At 43.7% G+C, this 21,621-nt stretch overlaps 1 protein-coding gene across 3 annotated transcripts in view; it reads right to left on the bottom strand.

Annotated features, from left to right (window-relative positions):
* Positions 1-21,621, bottom strand: part of FARP1 (FERM, ARH/RhoGEF and pleckstrin domain protein 1) — a 284,581-nt gene that overhangs the window by 202,403 nt on the left and 60,557 nt on the right. For all 3 annotated transcript variants that reach the window (XM_036893886.2, XM_036893885.2, XM_036893887.2), the window contains exon 2: positions 1,710-1,906. In XM_036893886.2, the coding sequence (XP_036749781.1) occupies positions 1,710-1,883 (174 nt within the window). In that variant the 5' untranslated portion in view covers positions 1,884-1,906. The remainder of the gene's footprint in view (positions 1-1,709; positions 1,907-21,621) is intronic.

Raw genomic sequence — 21,621 nt, 5'->3', positions numbered from 1 at the left:
TCCCAGCTAAACAGGTGCTAGGAACAGAGTCTGGCCTCCTTTGATTTAAGGACACTGAGACGCTGCAATGTAATACAGTACACGTGACCCCCAGCAGTCTGTGCACACAACAGTAACACCTGTAGCTCCTCAGTCCGAACGACACTCAGGAGCACCAGTTACTAGGATGTGTTGCACAGACCTGGGCTCAGAAGTCCTTAACAGCACCAGTAGGAAACACTGAAACTAAATACCTCGCCAAACCAGTCTGGCAAAGAGAAAAAACTGCGGGGAGGAGGGAGGAGGTGCCTGTTCCGGAGGGCCTCATTCTAACAGGCTGGCAGGTGCACTCCTTGATTTATTTTTATATTTCAGCAGATTAGCAACAGCCTTGGTCGCCAGAACACAAAGACATTCCCAAGTCTTTGAAAGATATGATTTCCACAAGAAAATGGGAAGGATACAAAGGCTGTTTGCAATGTGCAATAATCGGCAGTTTCAAACATAGCTATTCTGAGGTTTATCATTCCCTGAGACACTTAATGGTAATTCACACTCTCTGAACACCATTCTCTGAAATGAATATAATTTAGTGAATCATATCACATAAATGATTGAATGATGGGTTACAGGCATTAATGCCAACTATTAAATTTCAGTCCCTCTAGCCAAAAACAGACAGATCATATCCACTTCAAAAACAGGTTATGTTCACAAAATTTGTTTATAAGTTGGCTGTTTGGAATTCAAGAGTTTTCTTCTTCCCCCACGAACAATGTTAGAACACAGGAAACTAAAGCTGGAGTGTGCTACCGGGTCTACAGCCCCTGGTCCACGCCAGGAATGACGATTCTAAAGTAAGTGCAGTGTGGGTTCCAGAAGCTAGACACACATCTACTCTCCCTGCCTTGGGAAGAAGAAACCCTCTGTCGGTACCTAACTGGCTGCTGCTCCCTAACCTCTAGCAGGAAGAGGAGGGGTTTGGGGGGAAAGGATGCAGCTGGGTCCCTGATGGAAACAGCAGAACCAGGGGGCGGGTGGGGGAGGGCCTAAGTGAGCTCTCCCACCAACCAAGGCTGCCTCTTTGTCCGGCTCCCAGACCCCCCCTTTCCCGACCCAGGGATGGCAGGCCTCTTCCATTTCGGGGCTGTCATACTGTGGGCCTAGACTGGGATTTTTCTCCACTCCCTCCCCCGGACACCTCCACCCTCAAACACAGTCAGCTCTCTCCTGACAGGAAAACATGCAGATGGCTCTTTGATGTTTTTTCTCAGGATTTTTCTTACCTGTTGTCCAGAGGGGTGGCATGTGCATGTGCATACACACCACATGCACATGCACAAGCACCCAGGCACCGTGTGAGGAATGCCTATAATAAGCCAACCAAACTGAGATCCCTCCACAAGATCACAGTTCCCTCCAATTCACACATTTATGTATATAAATACATATGTACACAAGTGTCACACATACATTTGTATGTGGAAAGATAGCAAAACTCAAGCACATGCCCACTGACATCACTATATAAGCAATACATGCATAAATCTAGAAACCGGACAGTTCAGACCCAGAACGGGTCAGGAGCATGATGGGGGCAGGGAGGGCAGTGTAGGACACACAGCCCCTCCTCCTGCCACCTCACAGCCCTGAACACAGGAACGAGATTAACGTCCCCCACGCCAAAGGCTGCCCGCGCGCCTGAGTTCACAGACACAACCCCAACTTACAGGGACTTCAAATGCCTCCTGGGTATCGTCCAGCATCTGGATTTTGATGGACATGAGTTTTCCTCCTGATGGTGTTGGGGGCGGTTTCTGTCCATGCTCCAAGGTACTGATCCCCGAATTCTCCGGGGCCCCCAGTCGCGATCCTGGAGTTGGCCTCTGCTCTATTTCTCCCATGATGGAGGCAGATTATTTAGAATCTGCAGGAAGCCATGAGAAAGAAAAACACATCAGAAGAGGAGACTCATTTAAAGCACCTGAGCCACATCTGCCATCGTCTCCGTGGGGTGCCTCCGTGGCACCGTGGGGCTCCCCTGACTCACACTGGGGTAGGACTCACAAGGGGTGAGGCTCAGCACATTCGCTGACAATGGCATCTTCAACCAATCAAGGCATGTGAACATTTGTGCATATATCATTCTTTTGCATATTTTTACATATTTTCCTCTCCCCTGGTTTTACAGTCAGCTCTTAATTATTCATACCGTAGATTCAGTTGTATTCAACTTATTATTCAGTGTCTACAATGAGCTAGGCACTACTTTTTACACATTTCAAGTCTGGTGGGATGATAAAAAACAGTGCCTAAGCCATACCATTAGCATCCACTCATGACCTTTAGTGGATACACTAATGTATTAAGTAATGTGGGTATTAGAAAGCTAAACAGGTAGAATACATATGTGGCTCTCGAGTTTATCATCTGTTGAGGAACCTCAACATATACTCACACAAACATAAGGTTGTAAAATGGGGTCGCTCCTCTCGATTTCTTCTGCTTGTTTTGATTATAATTACCTAATTCATTTCTTTCCTGCCAACCCCCCCCCCCCATTGTTCTCCTCCCGAGAAATCATTCTACCTGTTATAGTATGGACAAAGTTATTTTCCTAAAAACAAAACACAATCATCTTTACAAACAGACCCCACTTCTCCCACGCCGTCCCCACTCCCCTCCTGCTGCCTGTCTGGCTCCACATCTTCACATGTGCGACTTTCTCTGGCTGCATGCTTTGCATTCCTTCCTTCTCCATCTGGAAACTTCTACCATAGCATTAAAACTCAGCTCAACTCTCACACCCTCAACACCTGGACAGAGCTCAGGTACTGCATGCCCCCGTCAAGCCTCAGCGTGGCGGCCGAGCCCACGCGCGTTTGCCTTACTACTTCCCCCAAGTCATCACGACCACCCCCCAGCAGGAACCAAATCTTCAATATGCTCTGGATCTCAGCACCTGCCTGGGCACAGTCCCAGGTATAAAGTGGAGTCTAATAATGGCTGCTTGGTGACTGGACCAATCAGCCAGTATATTGATACTACAGCCATATATTAAGTGTCACAAGAGCAAAGAGGAATAAGATTTCAGTGTGAGATGGAGTCATTTTCAAAAGAGAAAGGGGGGCTTCCATCATAGAGAAGATAGGAACTGAAATCAAATCATCGCAGTCCCCGGTGTGGGTAACAGGTGGAAGGAGGCGGAAACACATAAGCAGAAGGCGTTCCCGGGAAGCACGGCTGCACCGGCAAAGCCGTGCGGCAGGAACAGGATGGCGTACGGGAGGACGAGGGCGAACCAGTGCTGGAGACCCCGAATACCCGTGAACAACTGGGCGGAACTGCGCTGTACAGCGACTCAAGTGCCTAGCTGAGGAACAGGGTCTGCACCCTGCAGAGCAGAGAGCCACTGCATTGAGTAATGACAGAACCAAAGTAGAATTTTAGAAAAATGAATCTCAGGATGACCTGGGCTGGGGGTGTCCAGTTACAAAGCCACTGCACCAACTCGTGCCTGAGGGGCTTTCTTGGATGGCGGTGATGAAAAGTATAAGGTGATGCTATGAAACCCACTTTCCTGGAAAAGTTAACCAGGTGGTGTCAATGGTTAGCTACCAAGAGGAGGAAATAGCAGCATAACAATGACCGGAACGTTTTAAGTCAGGGGAGAGTGTGACTGGGGGCAGCGTCTAAGGTCGGGTACCCCAGGGGCAGCCTGAGGCTGGGGCCCTCGCAGCTGGATGTGGGCCACGGGCTCAGCCCCACTCCCTGCACGAGCAAAAGGCCCAGCGGAAGTCGAGGCAGTGCGATCTGGGAGTGGGAGGGAGACCAAAGAGGGATAAGGAACAGACGTGCTCAGTTGTGGGGGTGTTACGGGCCGAACCGTGTCCCCCAGGCTCTTACCTTGAAGCCCTAACACCCAGTATCTTAGAATACAACTTTTTGGAGAAAGGGTCTTAAAAGAGGTAATTAAGTTACAATAAGGCCATTAAGATGGGCTGTAATCCAATCTGACCAGTGCCTTGTTAAGAGGTGGAATTTTAGACAGAGAGAGACACCAGGGATGCGCAGGCACAGAGGAAAGGGTACGTGCGGACAGCGGAGAAGGCGGCCATCTGCAAGCAAGGAGAGAGGCCTCTCCTCTCCTGCCAGCACCGTGCTCTGCGCCTCCAGCCTCCACACCTCTGCCATTGAAGCCCTCGCCACCCCCCACTGCCGCCGCCACCACCTGTGCTTTGTTAGGGCAGCCCTGGCAAACAGCGGTCAATGGAGAGGATGGGAAAGAGGCCTGCAAAGCATGAGCCCGTGGGCACTTAGTGACAAAGAAAGCCACAGGAGGGGCACCAGGGGTCACCGGCATTGTGAGGTGGGGAGCCAAGGGCTGTGCCTTACTCACAGGGGTGAAAACAAGCCGCCCTTCAGCTCTTTCCTTCGGGAAGCCCAGTTCGTAAATCTTATTTTGTAGGTTCTTGGCCCAACTCATGCTCATCCTTCTGACGAGTTGGGTTCCCAGAAGTTTCCCACAAAATTCCATATGAAAACCCCTCCCTTCCTCTCAGCAAAACCCCTACATTCTCCCTGTGACACAGACAGCTGGCCAGCAGACCAGAAGCTATGGAGTCACCTCACCCACCTGGGGCTCCAACCCACAGGGCAAGGGTCTGATCGCAGCCCACCTACAGCTTACTTCTCCCACACTCAATTTCCCACCAACTTTCCACCAAAGCCTTCAGAGACCATTATTGGTTCCCATGCAATCAGTTCTTTAAGATGGGGTCTGTGACGAGGCAACGCTGGGTAAGGACCAGGCTTTCTGAGAACTGCTCCTTCTTTTTTGAATGCCCATCTTTGATTTCACAGGCCTGTTATACAAGTGCCTTTCTAGTTACTGCCCCAAATAAGCTCTTTGTAAGAACCTAATTCTAATCTGATGAGCTGTGTGATCTGTGCTTGGCTTAATTCATCTATCAGTCTTGAGAGGTGGGACAAGACCTCGTTCATTTACAGTTTCCACTTCCAAGTGGAAAACAGATCACCAGTACAGCCAACGAATCAACTGTGGGTACATCTAATTAATTATGAAGTCAGTTGTGTTTAAAATAATCTTCACAAACCAGGCAAAACTACTTCCCTATATCTTTTCTGTTCGTCATCTCCTGGTTAAAAAAAATGCAACGTCCAGAGGAAACGACCCACTGGCCCAGTTTGCCTTCCCCTTCCCAGCCTCCTCTTTGCACTTGTTTCCACTATGGTGTTGGTTCCTTCCTGCCCCTAGAACCATCCTCACTGCCCGCTGCTGAGCCTCTCCCCTACAGGCCCCCAGCGTGGACAGGTCCTGCCCTGGTCCCTTGTGCTGGACCCGCCATTCTGCCTCCTACCGCTTTGATTCCAGGATATACGGGCCTGACTGTGGCTTGGATCCCCACCAGAGAGCTGGTGGCAGAGAGGAAGGGCCTACTGTCCCATGTCACCCCACCTCAAAGCTACCAGGGCCCCTCCTACAAATGCACCTTTTCTGGTCCTCCCTAAGCAAAGCATAAGGCCCCACATCTGCTCCCTCTGGCCCAAGAGTCCTAGATGAATATATATTGTAATTTTTAGCACAGTGGCATTTAAAAATTAAATTAGTGATTAATAAATATTTGGTACTTTAATTTCATTTTTCTTTAGTCCTTGAATGACCTCACCACCTATATTATTTCTACTTCTGGTTACTGACATTTCAACAATGTAGTCACACTTTCCATTTTCTTACTTGCTTGCAGACTGTTGTTGTACATGGAAAGTACTGTTTAATTCAAATAGAAATCCAGCCAAGAGTTCTGAGTTGAGCATCCTAAGAATATCAAGGGAATATCTGAGGAATGCTAGCAAGTCATAAATGGGAGCCACAATTGATGCCTTGGCATCCAAACTGGGGAGTTCGGTGACACAACATGCCTTCCAGGTGAACAAGTCTAAGGGCCCCGAGGCCTCAGGTTTATAAACACCCACACTCTATTCTGACTTTGCCTCTCTAAGTCCCTCTGGCTTCTGAATTCCTTAAGGAACCAAGTAAAGGAAATGAGTCTCTCTTTCCTTGTGATACATTATTGCTAACCCGATCATTCCAGACCTAAAAGTGAAAAAGCTGTTTGTGAAACTATATTCCTTAGATCTATGTGAAAAGTTAGTTAAAAGGAAATCATAACTACAACAAAAAAACAAATAAAATTTGTAACTGGCAGAGAAAAGATGAAAGACTAGAGCTGTCTTGTCAGAGGACCCTGGCTTAAAGACTTCCTCTTGGAATTCACCCAAAAGCAATAAGGAGCACACACGCAAACGCAAACTCCATCCGTCCCTGAGGAAACAAAGCCATCTGCAGCTCCAAACCACAAGATGTGAGAAGGAACTGCCAAGTGGCGGTGAAGGTCAGACAGAGGAGGAGGAAAATGCCGGGGAGGCTGCCAGTGCCTGGAGAGCCACGTTCCCCAAATAAGTAGAACATCCTTAGCAACAGACCCAGTGATACTTTCCGGGGACAAGGGGAACAAATGTGCAAGACAGCACTTGGTGCTTGCCCGGGCGCCGGCGTGGAAACCGCACAGGTGAGCCGTGTCGGCAGGACGCCACCTGCCGCTAAGGCAGAGAGTAAGAGGCCCCCGTGGGAACACCACACACACCCCCTCGGGTCACAAGGATTCCTACTGGGGTGGGACATGGTGCAGAGTCCTGCAAGTAGCTAGTTCATAAAGAACTCACCTAATAACCCAAAAAAACCTTTACAAAGATGCTGCAAGAAGGAAAAGAAAATGAGATGAAGAATTAGAATTTTGCCCAACCATATGGCTCTCCATTAACAAAACAATGAAATAACTGACTTTATAAACAAAAGCATAAGGGGATTTACAAGAGTTTGGGAAGCTATGGGAAAATACGAGAGGAAAGGACAGCATGAGGACAGACCTCAGGGAAAGCAGATGACTAAAAATTTCACTGCTATAGCACAAATATTTGTGTCACCCCCCAAATCCTTATGCTGAAACCTAATCCCCAGTGCGATGGTATCAGGAGGTGGCGCCTTTGGGGCGTGCTTAGATGGCGAAGGTGGAGCCCCACGAAGGGATTAGTGCCCTTATGAAATGGGCCCCCAAGGGCACTCTCATCCCTTCCCAGGTGAGGACAGAGAGAAGTCAGCCACTTATGAAGCAGGCACCTTCACCCTGGACTCCCCAGTCTCCAGAACCAAGAGAAATAAATGTCTGTTTATAAGCCACCCATCTATGGTGCTTTGTTACAGCAGCCCTCACAGACTAAGAAAATCACAGAAATAGAAGTAGCTAAAAGGAAATGTGCAATGGTGAGAATGTGAGGGTCTTGGGGGGAAAGACTGAGAAAAGCAAGCAAAAGATTTAAAACTTCTAAATGATATGGACAACAAACAGAGGAGAGCCAACACACCCACAATCGGTGTCCCTGAAGAAAAAAATAATGGAAGGAAAAATAATTTTAGGTGTAATTCAGGAAAACATTCAACAAAAGATGTTCTCCATAATAAACAAACATATATTCCAGAAACAACAAGATGATCCTATATCACCAATATTCCAAAGTTAAGAACAAATTCACTTGGGCACTTAGGCAAAAAGTTCCCCCAAAATACGATAAAAGTTCAGACTCATCCACAGCAATAGTCAATGTTTAAATTTCAAAATGTCCTCAAAGGAATAAAAGGAATCAAAATTTTAAACTCAGCCCAAAATTCATTCACATATAAGAGCCAAACATTTGAAACAGTGAAGAACTCAAAAAACTTACCCAAGCCCTTCTAGAAGAAACTACTAAAAGGATAAACTTCAACAAAAGAGGAGGTGAAAATTAGTGATGAAACAATGAAAAATGATTATTGGTAGACTTTAAATCTATTTATACCATAACAGGGAGACTAAAATAACCATAATAGCTGCAGAATATTATAACTCCTGACAATATAGAAATAACATAACTAAAAAATTGGCAGGGGAAGGAGTTGAGATGGTGAGAGGTACTGTAAGTTAACTGTTAGCGCATGTTTTAAAACTTAGTAAAAACAGAACTTAAATCTCCAAAGATATACAAATGGTTAATAAGCACATGAAAAGATGTTCAACATCGTTACTCCTTAGAAAATGCAAATGACATCCACAACAGTCTGATATTTCACACCCACTATAATGCACAGTAAGAAGTGTTACGGAGAAATGTGAAAAAGCTGAAATTCGCATACATTGATGGTGGCAGGTGGGAACACAAAAAGGGGCAGATACTCTGGAGAATGTTTTCATACTTCCTTAAAAATTTCTTTAAAAAATCATAAATCTAACATATAATCCAGTGACCAGGTTATCCGAATGACTCAGTGATTCCACTCCTAGGCAGGTATCTCCCTGAGACAGCTCAAAACAAGTTCACACAAAGACAAGTATGTATGCAGATGTTCACATCTAAAAAAGAGCCCAGTGGAAATAATACAAATGCTCCTCAACCAGTGAATGGATAAACAAAATGTGGTATATCCATTCAAGGGACTACTATTCATTAACAAAAAGAAGTGAAATCCTGATACATGCAACAAGGATGAGCATCAAAAGTATTCTGGTGAGTGAAAGAAGCCAGATGCAAAAGACTACACAGCATAGGACCCTATTTACATGCAATATCCAGAAAAGGCAAATTTAGAGACTGGGTTTCCTGGGGCAGGCGATAGCAGCAGAATTAACAGCAAAGGGCCTGAGAGATGGAGACCTTTTGGGGGCAATGGCAATGTTCTGAAACTAGACTATGGTGATGGTCACACACTCTGAATTTAATAAAACCGTCTAATCATATACTTAAAGCAGGTCAAAGTTATGATAAGTATCTTAATAAATGGTCTAAAAAATGTGTATGTTCCACACACACACACTCACACACACACACACAGTTCTTGTGAACACACAGAACCTCCCTGGAAGGGCAGAGGCAAGTAGCCCCTGGTAAGGACAGGAGCTCTTGCTTGGGACTTGTTTTCCACAGGACGTTTTTTTTGGACCTTTAATTATTTTTTTCCCATATATACATATATACCCATTCGGAAAGACAATTTTTTACATTTCCTCTACTGAAAGGACATAATCCTGCTGGCTATGCAATCACAGTGAAGAAGGGTGACAATTCTCAATCAGAACAGGCTGACAAAGAGGAACTTTTGTCAAGAGTTTTTCGTTCCAGTTTTAAATATATGCCACTTCAAAAACTCTGGGTTAAGAAATGTATATAGAAAGGTGTTATTCACACAAGAAGCCTAAAAGGTAGATTTGTAGGTGCTCCAGAGCTGTGTTCTAGAGCCCCTAAAGCACTTTCAGGTGCTCCACTCTGGAGGGAGGGGATGCACACTGCCATTTTGTGGGGACAAAAATTGGCTCAGTCAGGCACCCAGCAGCGCAAAGGGCGTGTGATCCCTGCCAGCTCCGTTCATTCTGACTCTGCCCTTAGGAGCTGGAAACCGCTGGTGACAAAGGCGCCCTGTGCTCCAGTTCTGGGAGGAGCCACAGGCCAGGAGGCGGCCCCAGGGGCAGGGAGGGATGAGACACCCGAGAAAGGCTGGCAGCCGCGCGCTCCTCAAGAGCACACCAGCCAAGTTTGACTTTTCACAGGAACTCAGATAAGGGGTTTTGAGAAAGTACAAAGAACAGTATCTGTGGATAAACTGGCTTATTTCAACAGTCTGTGAGCAAAGAAACTGCAGATCAGCTGTTTTACATCAACCAAACACTTCAAACAGGCCACAGATTGTCCAGCCTGGCTGACGGTCTGGGAGGAGACCAGGACATGAACTGTATACAGGGGGCCCCATTTCACCAGCAAAGGAGAAGAGATCTAAACCAAAGAAACTAAAGCAAGATAATTCTTCCATGTTTTTCCTCTCCAAACCCTAGTAAAAAAATTTTCTTTTTAATTAAATTTTTAAAAGGCTATCTTAAATACCCCTAACCCCTGCAAGGTACTCCAAGGAAAACTCAAGAGAAATTTCCTCATTTCATGGAAGTTTTATCAAAAGTCTAGTTTTAACCATACCCCTTTTCTACTCACAAACCTGAGTCTAATCAAAACCAAGTTAAATGTGAAAATTCCCCACCAGGCATTTCAACAATCTGCACAGATTTCTCGCCTTGTAAATAAACTGTTTTCCAATCCAAATGGACTCCACTGTTCAGCACGCCTACATTTTGCTAGTGCCACGCTTTTGCTGTCTATGTCTCCTTCCTGAACTACAGTCTTTACCCAGCTCCAATGCACCTCCTCCAGAAAGCCTCCTGCAATCTACTCTTTCAGGGGGAAAAACTTCACCTCATTCTCCCAGGGGCTTTGCTCATATGTGGCTTATATTTCACTTGCTTTTCAGGCCTTTCTCCCCCTCTCTGCATTGCCACCTGATTATAAGTCCAGAGGGGCAGGAAGGTGCCTGGCGGCCTTACCTGGAGCGTGACACACTCATCTCGTCTTGGCGCAAACCACCCTGACTCTGAGACCGTGAGAACTGCGGGCATCAGGTCTCCACTCTAAATGCTGTTTCCTCGCCTAGAAAACCTACTGCAGGCCTTAAAACATGGTTGCTTATCAGCAGCAGCAGCATTTGGGACTTATTAGAAATGCAAATTCTGCCTCAGTACAGGCCTGCTGAATGGGAACTGGGGGTGGGCCTCCTTGAGGATGACTTAAAGTACGCAAATCCACCAGACAACAAATAGAGCACAAATTTGGTTAAATTTCACCAAGGAAACACCTCTCTACCACGTTCACTTGGGCACCAGATGAAAGCAGAGCCTGATGTTTCCAACAGCTCTTAAGAAAAAGTGGCATTTCTTTTCCAATCACATTTTAATTTAAACTCCAACCTTGTTTTAAAAATGATTGAAGACAGTACGACAATATTTTTGCTTGCATTTTCACTGATTTGGCAGAACAGGTTCCCTTCACTGAACAGATAGGTGAAGACAGAAACCCCTAGGACGGAGGTGCAGGTAAAGGGTGTTGGAAAGAGAAGGCTCTTTTACGCCAGTCGAAATAAAGCAGGAAACCAGAAAAAAAAAGGTCCTCAATTATTCAGTTTAGTGATGTCAATTTCTCAATGATTCTTAACAGAACAAATCAAACTTAACTCCCCTTCATCCCAACTGTAAGTGAAAGGCCAGGGTAAATAAATGTCAAGAGAAAGGTGGTCCCATTGAAGGCACAAAACCAGCTTGTAGGCGCCCCATCCCACCCACAGGGCTGCTGCAGGCGTGCCCCACTTCACACCCATCATCCTCACTAAAGGGAGGCCTCTCTCTCCGTCTCCAACTGACACTGGCCAGCCTCACCTAGCCTGTAATGAAGGGGCAGGATATTAGTAAATTTGCTTAGGCAACGTCTTTGAAAACAAGACTGTTTAATGTCTACTACCATACAAGTGTCACATTAATTGGAATCATCACCACTAACAAGCACTTACAAGGACCGATTATGTTTCAACAACTGCACTTGATACTCTGTGGGACCTGAAGCAGGAACCCGGCATTATATGGCGTGTCTTTCTGGGAGGTATTATCCATCAGGCACAGAGGACAGGCACTCAGAGATCACTGCTGAAGACAACATGTTTACCTCTGACAATAGGTATTATTACCATGAATTTAAGAAGCTACAGAAACAGAATGGCATCTTGCTGGGGTGTCACTGGTCCTTCAGAAAGAGCTCACAGATTTTAGTAGCCCTGAGGGCAGGTGGAAAGGTGTGGATGAGACACATTCTTGCCGGAGTTTATCCAGGAAGGCTGCCATGTGCCAGGAGCTTTGCCCACGTCGCTACAAAGTAACAGAGACAACAGTGAAAACATGAGAATGGTAGGTGGGAATCACAGGCCAGGGTGTAGGAGGGTCATCTCATGGCTCAGAATGAGACACCTTTTGAGGACAAGGTAGAACCATGCAGTTTTAAGAAAAATTTGACAGTGAGGTGTTGGCCCGTTTAGAACCCCAGTCAGTTAGGAAACATCTGTGCTACTCCAGGCAAGACACACCAGCGGTGACAAGAGTAGAGAGCAAGGAGGCATGTTTTAAGAATACTTTGACATTACAAATCTGTACAAGTTGATGCCAAATTAGACGTGAGGGAAGAAGATGGAATTGTGGGCAAACCCGGAATTTCAAGGCAAGTGAGAGACGGATCAAGGAGGTGCGGAGAGGCCCCGGTCGCGGTGGGGGAAGGGGCTGCCGGGCACAGAGGCGGGATGTGCAGCAATATTCTAACGGCCAGTGCCCCCATGTTCCTCAGCCACACTCTGCCTCAGCCCCTTGCTACCCCCGAATGCTTTCTCCAAAGTCCCACTCTAGTAAACTGATCACGGGGGCCTGAGGTCCAGGGAGAGGACATGACACGCCACCCACATCCAAGCTGGGTGTGTCACTGTGGCAGTGACCGGGCAGGGCCCCGGAGGGGCTGGAAGCAGCACAGAGAGAAACGAGAGATGGCGGCCCAGAGGGCATGTGAAACCCACGGGCAGAGGGTGCAGGGCCTCGGGGAGGCATCACAGGACCTCGGAGCCGGAGGGACTCCGGGAGAGCCTCTGGACCTCCTGCCCGCTGGTGGATGCATTCCGTGTTTGTAAAAGGCCGAGCCTGAAAATCCATTCTCAGACCACGGCAGGAAGCCACGTAGGCAAGAGCGCACAGACCCAGAGGCTGAACCACGGGGCCGCGTGCTGTCGGGGAGGCAAGGAAGCCAGGGTTAAGAAGAGGTCATTCGTGAGATTTGGCGCAATCAGGCAGTCACTGGGAGGAGGAGAGAATGTGTCTGTTGAGAAATGAAGGCAGAAGCCAGACTGATGATTAGGAGTGCAGACTGCAAAAATATTAGTCTACACTAATCGTTTTTTAATAGACTTATTTTTTTAGAGCAGTTTTATGTTTCCAAGGAAATACCGAGAGTTCCTAAATACCCTCTCTCCCACACACAGTTTTCCTATTTTAACATCTTGCATCAGGTGGTACATTTGTTACCACTGATGGACCAATACTGACACATTATTATTATCTCAAGTCCGACTCAAGTTTACCTCAGGGCTCTGCAGGGTCTGACAAATGCAAAATGTCATGCACCCACCACTACAGTATCACACAGAATAGTTTCACTGCCCTAAAAATCTGCTCTCCATCTATTCATCCCTGCTCTCCTTCTCCATCCTGTCCTCTGACAGCCACAGATTCTTTTTTACTGTCTATAGTTTTGCCTTTTCCAGAAAGCCATATGGTTGGACTCCAACAAGACGTAGCCTTCTTAGACTGGCTCCTTTCACTTCACTCAACAACATGCATTTAATGTTCCTCGTGTTTTCATGGCTGGATAGCTCGTTTCTTTTTATTGCTGAATAATGTTTCATTGTTTGGCCGTACCCCCCTTTGTTGATCCCTTCACCTAGTGAAGCACATTGTGGTTGCTTCTAGTTTGGGGCTATTCTGAAATGCTTCCAAGTTCCAGGAATGAGAGAGTGTAGATGTTACATCCAAAGGTACTGGCTCAGTGAGGTCAGAACTGCCAGGCAGACCTGCAGCTTCGTGAGCAGGCACGCAGTCAAGCCTACACCTGGGCACGTAACTTAGCTTATCTCAGAGGTGCTATGAGCTAACTCTTCTCCTCTACTTCAGGAGAAAATGATAGGACTTAATAAATAACTAAAGATGTTTCTGGAATGTAAAAAAAACAAAAAAGACAAAAAACCCTAGGTATTTTCTGTAATAAACTCTAAAGCCTCCTCATTAAATAAGGAAGTTGTTAATAAAAAGTTAACCCCTATTACATCTTTGTCTGCTGAGGTTTCAAACACTCTGAAAGTGATGCTTAAATAAAATGCCAAAATTTAAACATGGCCTGCATCTTGTGTAACATTCTGACATCTATCCGGGAGTAAGTAATGGCATTATTTCATACCACTTTAAGGAAAAAGACAGCGTTTCCTAAAGCTTACCAAATCCAATGAATCATAAATGGCAGGGCTTCCCTTCAGGGTGGGAAAAGGAAAGCAATTTCTATAAGCCATTAAGGAGCAGACTGTTAAATTCTCTCATGGTTTCAATATTATTCAAGAAATAAACTAGGCAGTATTATCACAGACCAAATGATACAATAAAATCTGACAGAAGTGTAAAGGGTATCCCAAACACTTCCCTGAGGAGTATTAATTAAAATAGTGAAATGTCAAGGGCAAAAAAAAGGGTTACTTAATAAAAAAAGTAGGAGGAGGGGTTACTCCCAAACTCATTCTATGAAGCTAACATCACCCTAATACCAAAACCAGGCAAAGACCCCACCAAAAAAGAAAACTACAGACCAATATCCCTGATGAACGCAGATGCAAAAATACTCAACAAAATATTAGCAAACCAAATTCAAAAATACATCAAAAGGATCATACACCATGACCAAGTGGGATTCATCCCAGGGTTGCAAGGATGGTACAACATTCGAAAGTCCATCAACATCATCCACCACATCAACAAAAAGAAAGACAAAAACCACATGATCATCTCCATAGATGCTGAAAAAGCATTTGACAAAGTTCAACATCCATTCATGATAAAAACTCTCAGCAAAATGGGAATAGAGGGCAAGTACCTCAACATAATAAAGGCCATCTATGATAAACCCACAGCCAACATTATATTGAACAGCGAGAAGCTGAAAGCATTTCCTCTGAGATCGGGAACTAGACAGGGATGCCCACTCTCTCCACTGTTATTTAACATAGTACTGGAGGTCCTAGCCACGGCAATCAGACAAAACAAAGAAATACAAGGAATCCAGATTGGTAAAGAAGAAGTTAAACTGTCACTATTTGCAGATGACATGATACTGTACATAAAAAACCCTAAAGACTCCACCCCAAAACTACTAGAACTGATATTGGAATACAGCAAAGTTGCAGGATACAAAATCAACACACAGAAATCTGTGGCTTTCCTATATACTAACAATGAACCAACAGAAAGAGAAATCAGGAAAACAACTCCATTCACAATTGCATCAAAAAAAATAAAATACCTAGGAATAAACCTAACCAAAGAAGTGATAAGACTTATACTCTGAAAACTACAAGTCACTCTTAAGAGAAATTAAAGGGGACACTAACAGATGGAAACTCATCCCTTGCTCGTGGCTAGGAAGAATTAATATCGTCAAAATGGCCATCCTGCCCAAAGCAATATACAGATTTGATGCAATCCCTATGAAACTACCAGCAACATTCTTCAATGAACTGGAACAAATAGTTCAAAAATTCATATGGAAACACCAAAGACCCCGAATAGCCAAAGCAATCCTGAGAAAGGAGAATAAAGTAGGGGGGATCTCACTCCCCAACTTCAAGCTCTACTATAAAGCCATAGTAATCAAGACAATTTGGTACTGGCACAAGAACAGAGCCACAGACCAATGGAACAGACTAGACAATCCAGACATTAACCCAGACATATATGGTCAATTAATATTTGATAAAGGAGCCATGGACATACAATGGCGAAATGACAGTCTCTTCAACAGGTGGTGCTGGCAAAACTGGACAGCTACATGTAGGAGAATGAAACTGGACCATTGTCTAACCCCATATACAAAAGTAAACTCAAAATGGATCAAAGACCTGAATGTAAGCCATGAAACCATTAAACTCTTGGAAGAAAACATAGGCGAAAACCTCTTAGACATAAACATGAGTGACCTCTTCTTGAACATATCTCCCCGGGCAAGGAAAACAACAGCAAAAATGAGTAAGTGGGACTATATTAAGCTGAAAAGCTTCTGTACAGCAAAAGACACCATCAATAGAACAAGAAGGATCCCTACAGTATGGGAGAATATATTTGAAAATGACACATCCGATAAAGGCTTGACATCCAGAATATATAAAGAGCTCACACGTCTCAACAAACAAAAAACAAATAACCCAATTAAAAAATGGGCAGAGGAACTGAACAGACAGTTCTCCAAAAAAGAAATACAGATGGCCAACAGACACATGAAAAGATGCTCCACATCGCTAATTATCAGAGAAATGCAAATTAAAACTACAATGAGGTATCACCTCACACCAGTAAGGATGGCTGCCATCCAAAAGAAAAACAACAACAAATGTTGGCGAGGCTGTGGAGAAAGGGGAACCCTCCTACACTGATGCTGGGAATGTAAGTTAGTTCAACCATTGTGGAAAGCAGTATGGAGGTACATCAAAATGCTCAAAACAGACTTACCATTTGACCCAGGAATTGCACTCCTAGGAATTTACCCTAAGAATGCAGCAATCAAGTATGAGAAAGATCAGTGCACCCCTATGTTTATCGCAGCACTATTTACAATAGCCAAGAATTGGAAGCAACCTAAATGTCCATCGATAGATGAATGGATAAAGAAGATGTGGTACATATACACAATGGAATACTACTCAGCCATAAGAAAAGGGCAAATCCAACCATTTGCAGCAACATGGATGGAGCTGGAGGGTATTATGCTCAGTGAAACAAGCCAAGCGGAGAAAGAGAAATACCAAATGATTTCACTTATCTGTGGAATATAAGAACAAAGGAAAAACTGAAGGAATAAAACAGCAGCAGAATCACAGAACTCAAGAATGGACTAACAGGTACCAAAGGGAAAGGGGCTGGGGAGGATGGGTGGGTAGGTAGGGATAAGGGGGGGAGAAGTAGGGGGGTATTAAGATTAGCATGCATGGGGGGATAGGAGAAAAGGGGGGGCTGTACAACACAGAGAAGGCAAGTAGTGATTCTACAACATTTTGCTATGCTGATGGACAGTGACTGTAAAGAGGTTTATAGGGGGGACCTGGTATAGTGGAGAGGCTAGTAAACATAATATCCGTCATGTAAGTGTAGATTAATGATACCAAAAAAAAAAAAAAAGGCAGTTCCTGTGTGGTAACCTCCAATGAGTTCTACACAAGGGTATAAAGGGCATATAAAAGTGTAGGCAAAGGGTCTGTTTGCGTTTATACAGAAGATCAAAGCCTATTTGGGCTACCCCGAAAATGAACTAAGATACGATATGAAAGAGAACTTCCAACATCAGCACTCTCTGGAAGACTCATGCCAGAAGATGATCATCAAAAAACCCCAACAAAGATCCACACACTGCTACAGGTGTAGATGCACTCATCCCACCAGCTCCTGGACTTGCCATGGGAATGAAGGAGATATCTAAGCTGGCCTGTGCATACAGTAAAACAACAAATTTGACTGGATCTATACTGTTGGAACTCAAACAAGAATTAGGAGAAGTGCAAATTGTAGCACTCCAAAATCTTACAACTACAGACTATTTACTGTTAAAAGAACATAAGGGATGTGAACATTCCCCAGGAATGGGTTGTTTTAATTTGTCTGATTTCTCTCAGACTGTTCAAGTTCAGTTGGACAATATCCACCATATCATAGATACGTTTTCACAAATGCCTAAGGTGCCTAACTGGTTTTCTTGGTTTCACTGGAGATGCCTGGTAATTACAGTTATGCTTTGGTTATGTAACTATACTCCTATTATGTTAATGTGTGTGTGCAATTTAAGTAGTAGCTTAAAACCTATACACGCTGAAGTTACTCTACAAGAAGATATGTCAAAGAAATAATCAATCTTCCCATGTTTTCTTCCGCCTGCTACTTCTATAGCTTTTCTTCTTCCTTCCTAATTACAACCCTTAAATAGAATTCGTGCCTCATATCAAATTTACCGAGTATCATAATTCTTCCAAGTGGTAAAGATACCTCAAGACAAATGCTGGGCATAGAAGCCACAGGGCATAAATATGCAAAGAAGTAAAAAGCTAACTTTTTCAAACAATAAGGCTTCTCTCTCACTTACCAACTTCACATTTCCCTGTATGGCCCCGGAAGATGACTGGTTAGCCAGAGACGGGTAAGATTCCTCAAGGGAGGAACAACCTAAGACAGGCACAGTCGCAGGGGGGTCATCAGGTGAGAAATTGGGGATCAACAGAGGTGAGGCTTAGAACCTCACCCCCCCGTTCTGAGAGAAATCTTCTGCATACGTGGATGTTTTATTGCCCTTGTCTAGCTTGGATTAACACATAGTCTACAGGCACACACCTGATCGTCTACATTTGCTCCCTTACAACACTAAACTATGTTTTCTACCTTTATCTTGTATCTACCTACCACTTCAGCATTTTACTAAAAATAATAATAATAAAGAGAGAAATGTGGTATCCACATATAAATCAAGTATAAAAACCAAATGAGTATTCATATTGGAACTGACTGTTTATAGTTCATAATGCATGAGCAAAACCGAAAGTTTCTGTGATGATGGCCCTTGTACTGTTCACTATGTAACTTATTCATTATGTAAGAATTTGTTCTCCATGTAAGAACTTGTTTGTTATGCCTCAGAAGATTGGAGACTGACGAAAATTAGGCTTGGGGTGGATTAATGATTGTGCATTGAGCATTGACTCCCCTATACAGAATTTTATTGTCGTTAACAACCATTTAATCAGTAAATATGAGAGATGCCCTCACAAAAAAAAAAGGACAGACTTCCAATGGTAAAATAAATAAGTAACCGGGATGTAATGTATAGCATAAGGAATATAGTCAAGATAGTGTAACAGCTTGGTAGGGTGATAGCTGGAACCTAGAATTATGTATATAAATGTTTTATCACTGTGTTGTACACTTGAAACTAATGTAATGTAATACTGTGCGTCAACTACCCTTCAATAAAAAATAATTATCTAAAAAAAAAAAAAGTAAAACCTCTTATGAAAAAAGGAGAAGTTTAAATGTCAGCCTGGTTAATAAATAAGGTATTTAATTAAATAATGTCCACTAAAAACATTGACAATGTGAATAGCATATTTTTTACTGTGGACTGCTGAAAGAGAAGGGAAAAAGATTTTTGCCTCTATCATTTAGTCCACCAGGTTCTAATCCTAATTTTTTAGGTTTTTGAGTGTATTGTGAAATTAACATACCTTTCCTAGATTTTAGGCTTCTCATTCATGGACTGTGGGGAAAAAAAGTAATGATTATTTTAATTTAACCAATACTTAGGTAGTACTTTCTAGAACAGAGGAGTCACTGTTCTATGAACTTTATAAATATTTATTTAGTCCTCACAGCTGCCATTAGGTGGATATTACTGACCCCTTTTACAGAAGAGGAAACCAAGGCAGAAAGGATGAAATCAACTTTCCCATGGTTATTCAGTTAAAAAAGTGGCAGACGCAGGACCAGACCACAGACAGGCTGTCTTCACCACCTTGTCACAGGCCCTCCTGGACAAGTCACCTTGAAAACTGTCACCCTAATATTCAGTAACCTTATCACTCAGTCATTTTAGATAAAATCACACAGTCTCCCCTGAACCTCTTACCTTTTCCAGCCCAGAGGTACCATTCAAGCTACTGGGCCAGTCACCCATTTAAGCTACTAAGGATGTCAAAGGGGAAAATCCACCAAATAATCAAAATGCTCACTGAATTCTTACTAGACCTATAAAGAATATGAGGTACTGTCTTAATGGTTCTAAATCAGGAATTTTTTTAATGTCTTAAAATCCTTCTCACCTCTATGAGCAAGGATTTTTCGCAGACATCTATTCTTGCAATGGATCAGAGGATTCATAGAACACTTGTGCATTTGTTTAGTTCTTAAAACTAAAGATACTCAGGGCCAAAGCAAAGCAGTTTAAAACTGCCAAGCTTCAAGAGGGAGAGACACACGCTGGCGTGTCGGCAAAGTCAAATGCAGATAGCCCTTCCTCTCCCACAGCCGACGTTCGGTTCCCACGGAACACACTGCTTGATTAAAACAGACAGCTACAAAGCCAGACACAGAATTCATCCACGGCCACGTGTCATAAAATAGAAATTTAATTTACTCCTCAATCCCACTTCACTCTCCGGCTTAAAGGACAGTTACATGTGAAATGAGGCACCAAAGCACAGACCTTCTGTAACTGCTGAGAAATACAAGGTTTTCACTCAAGTAATTTCCCTTTCAAAGTGCTTGTACCTAATTCCAGGTGCCACTCATGAAGCATGATTTGCATGACTGCATTTACTACATACAACTTCTACACAACCACCATAGGGCGAAGGTACCTATAGAAGAAGTTTTACCTCCTTTAAAAAAATGTTTCTAAGTCACTAAGAATATTTTAACATTGAAAATATAAGTAACTGGCATTCTCCCACTGAAGTCCCACTAAAAGGATAATGTATTGTTCTCTATACTGATAAAAGAAAAATGAACAATCTTTATCTAAAGAATTCTGAAACTGACAAGAGAATATAAAAATAAATAAACCAAGAGTAAGTAAAAATTAAACAACAGAAAAGTACAGCATCTGTTACAGAAAACATGAAAGGACCAAACAGAGGAAAACTCAGAAAGCAATTCTGGAATTTTCATCTCCCCCAAGCCTATATAAATAAATAAGCCTGGGAAAATTTCCCGAAGTTCCACAGATAAACAATCGTTAAGAAAACAAGCAAAATGTTATATTCCCAGTCTCATTTTTCTTGAGCCCAAGCAAAACAAGAACATTTTAAAAGAAAGCTATACACAAAAATTCTTAATACTACCTAACGGAAAACACATAAAAAGATTATCTACTCTAAGTAAGACTTAAACTGGGAATTCTGAGATGGACTAACCCATAGAAAGCTATCTACTTAATTCATTTTCCCCAAAAACAACAGTATCAACCACAGAGTAACTTCTAGATCTCAACAAAGGCGCTCAAAATGGAACATATATCCTTATTAATATTCTTATTTATGTGAATGCCAAATAGCAAGTGGTAGTATATATACCAAAGTAGGTTCTCTTTGGGGGGAGAGATTATAAATGATCTTTATTTTTCTTCCAAAAGTCAACATGACATGCACCCCCGTCAGAGCCAGGCCCTCTCCAGGACAAATGGCAGGAGCCCTTCTTAGCTGAGGGAACGGCAGACATGTGAGCCTGTGCGGAACATCCAGAAGAGCTGCCCAGACACCCTCCGGAGCAGGTGACAGAGATCCACAGGGATCCCCATCACTGCCAGGTGAGAGGGCGGGGCCTTGAGGAGGACAAGAACCCAGGCCAAGCGGGGGATATGTGGCTGCCCATCTGCAGGAGCCTCCTTGAACATAACACCCAGAGTTTGGGTAAAAGAAACGACAAATGTAAGCCCCAACTCCATTGTGCCAGGGAATCTAACATCTATTTAATGTCTTAAACTTGTCGCCATTTTGAACTGAAAAGTGAGCCTACATATATGTCATTCCCAGGGCCCTATATCCAAAATTCAGACATTTAAAACTTAGTGTCAGTACATTTCAACAAGGAGCAGAGCAGTGGTCTCTCCTCTCAAACCCTTATCCCTCAGGCATTCTCAGCTTCCAATGTCCACTTTTGCTTCAGCTAAATAAATCATGAGGGAAGGCAATGAGTATCATGCATTTCATGTTAATCAAGCCGCCTCTGAGCAGCCATCCTACAAAGGGCAACCATGCAGAGCCCCACTCCTGATCATCGATAGGAGTTTATTTATATGTGCCCCCCAGATAATGGAACTTCAACTGTGGTTTAT

The sequence above is a fragment of the Manis pentadactyla genome, chromosome 17 (genome assembly GCF_030020395.1).
Source record: "Manis pentadactyla isolate mManPen7 chromosome 17, mManPen7.hap1, whole genome shotgun sequence".
NCBI lineage: Eukaryota > Metazoa > Chordata > Mammalia > Pholidota > Manidae > Manis > Manis pentadactyla.
The sequence above is the reverse complement of the archived record's forward strand: the minus strand, read 5'-3'. Positions and strand labels throughout refer to the sequence as shown.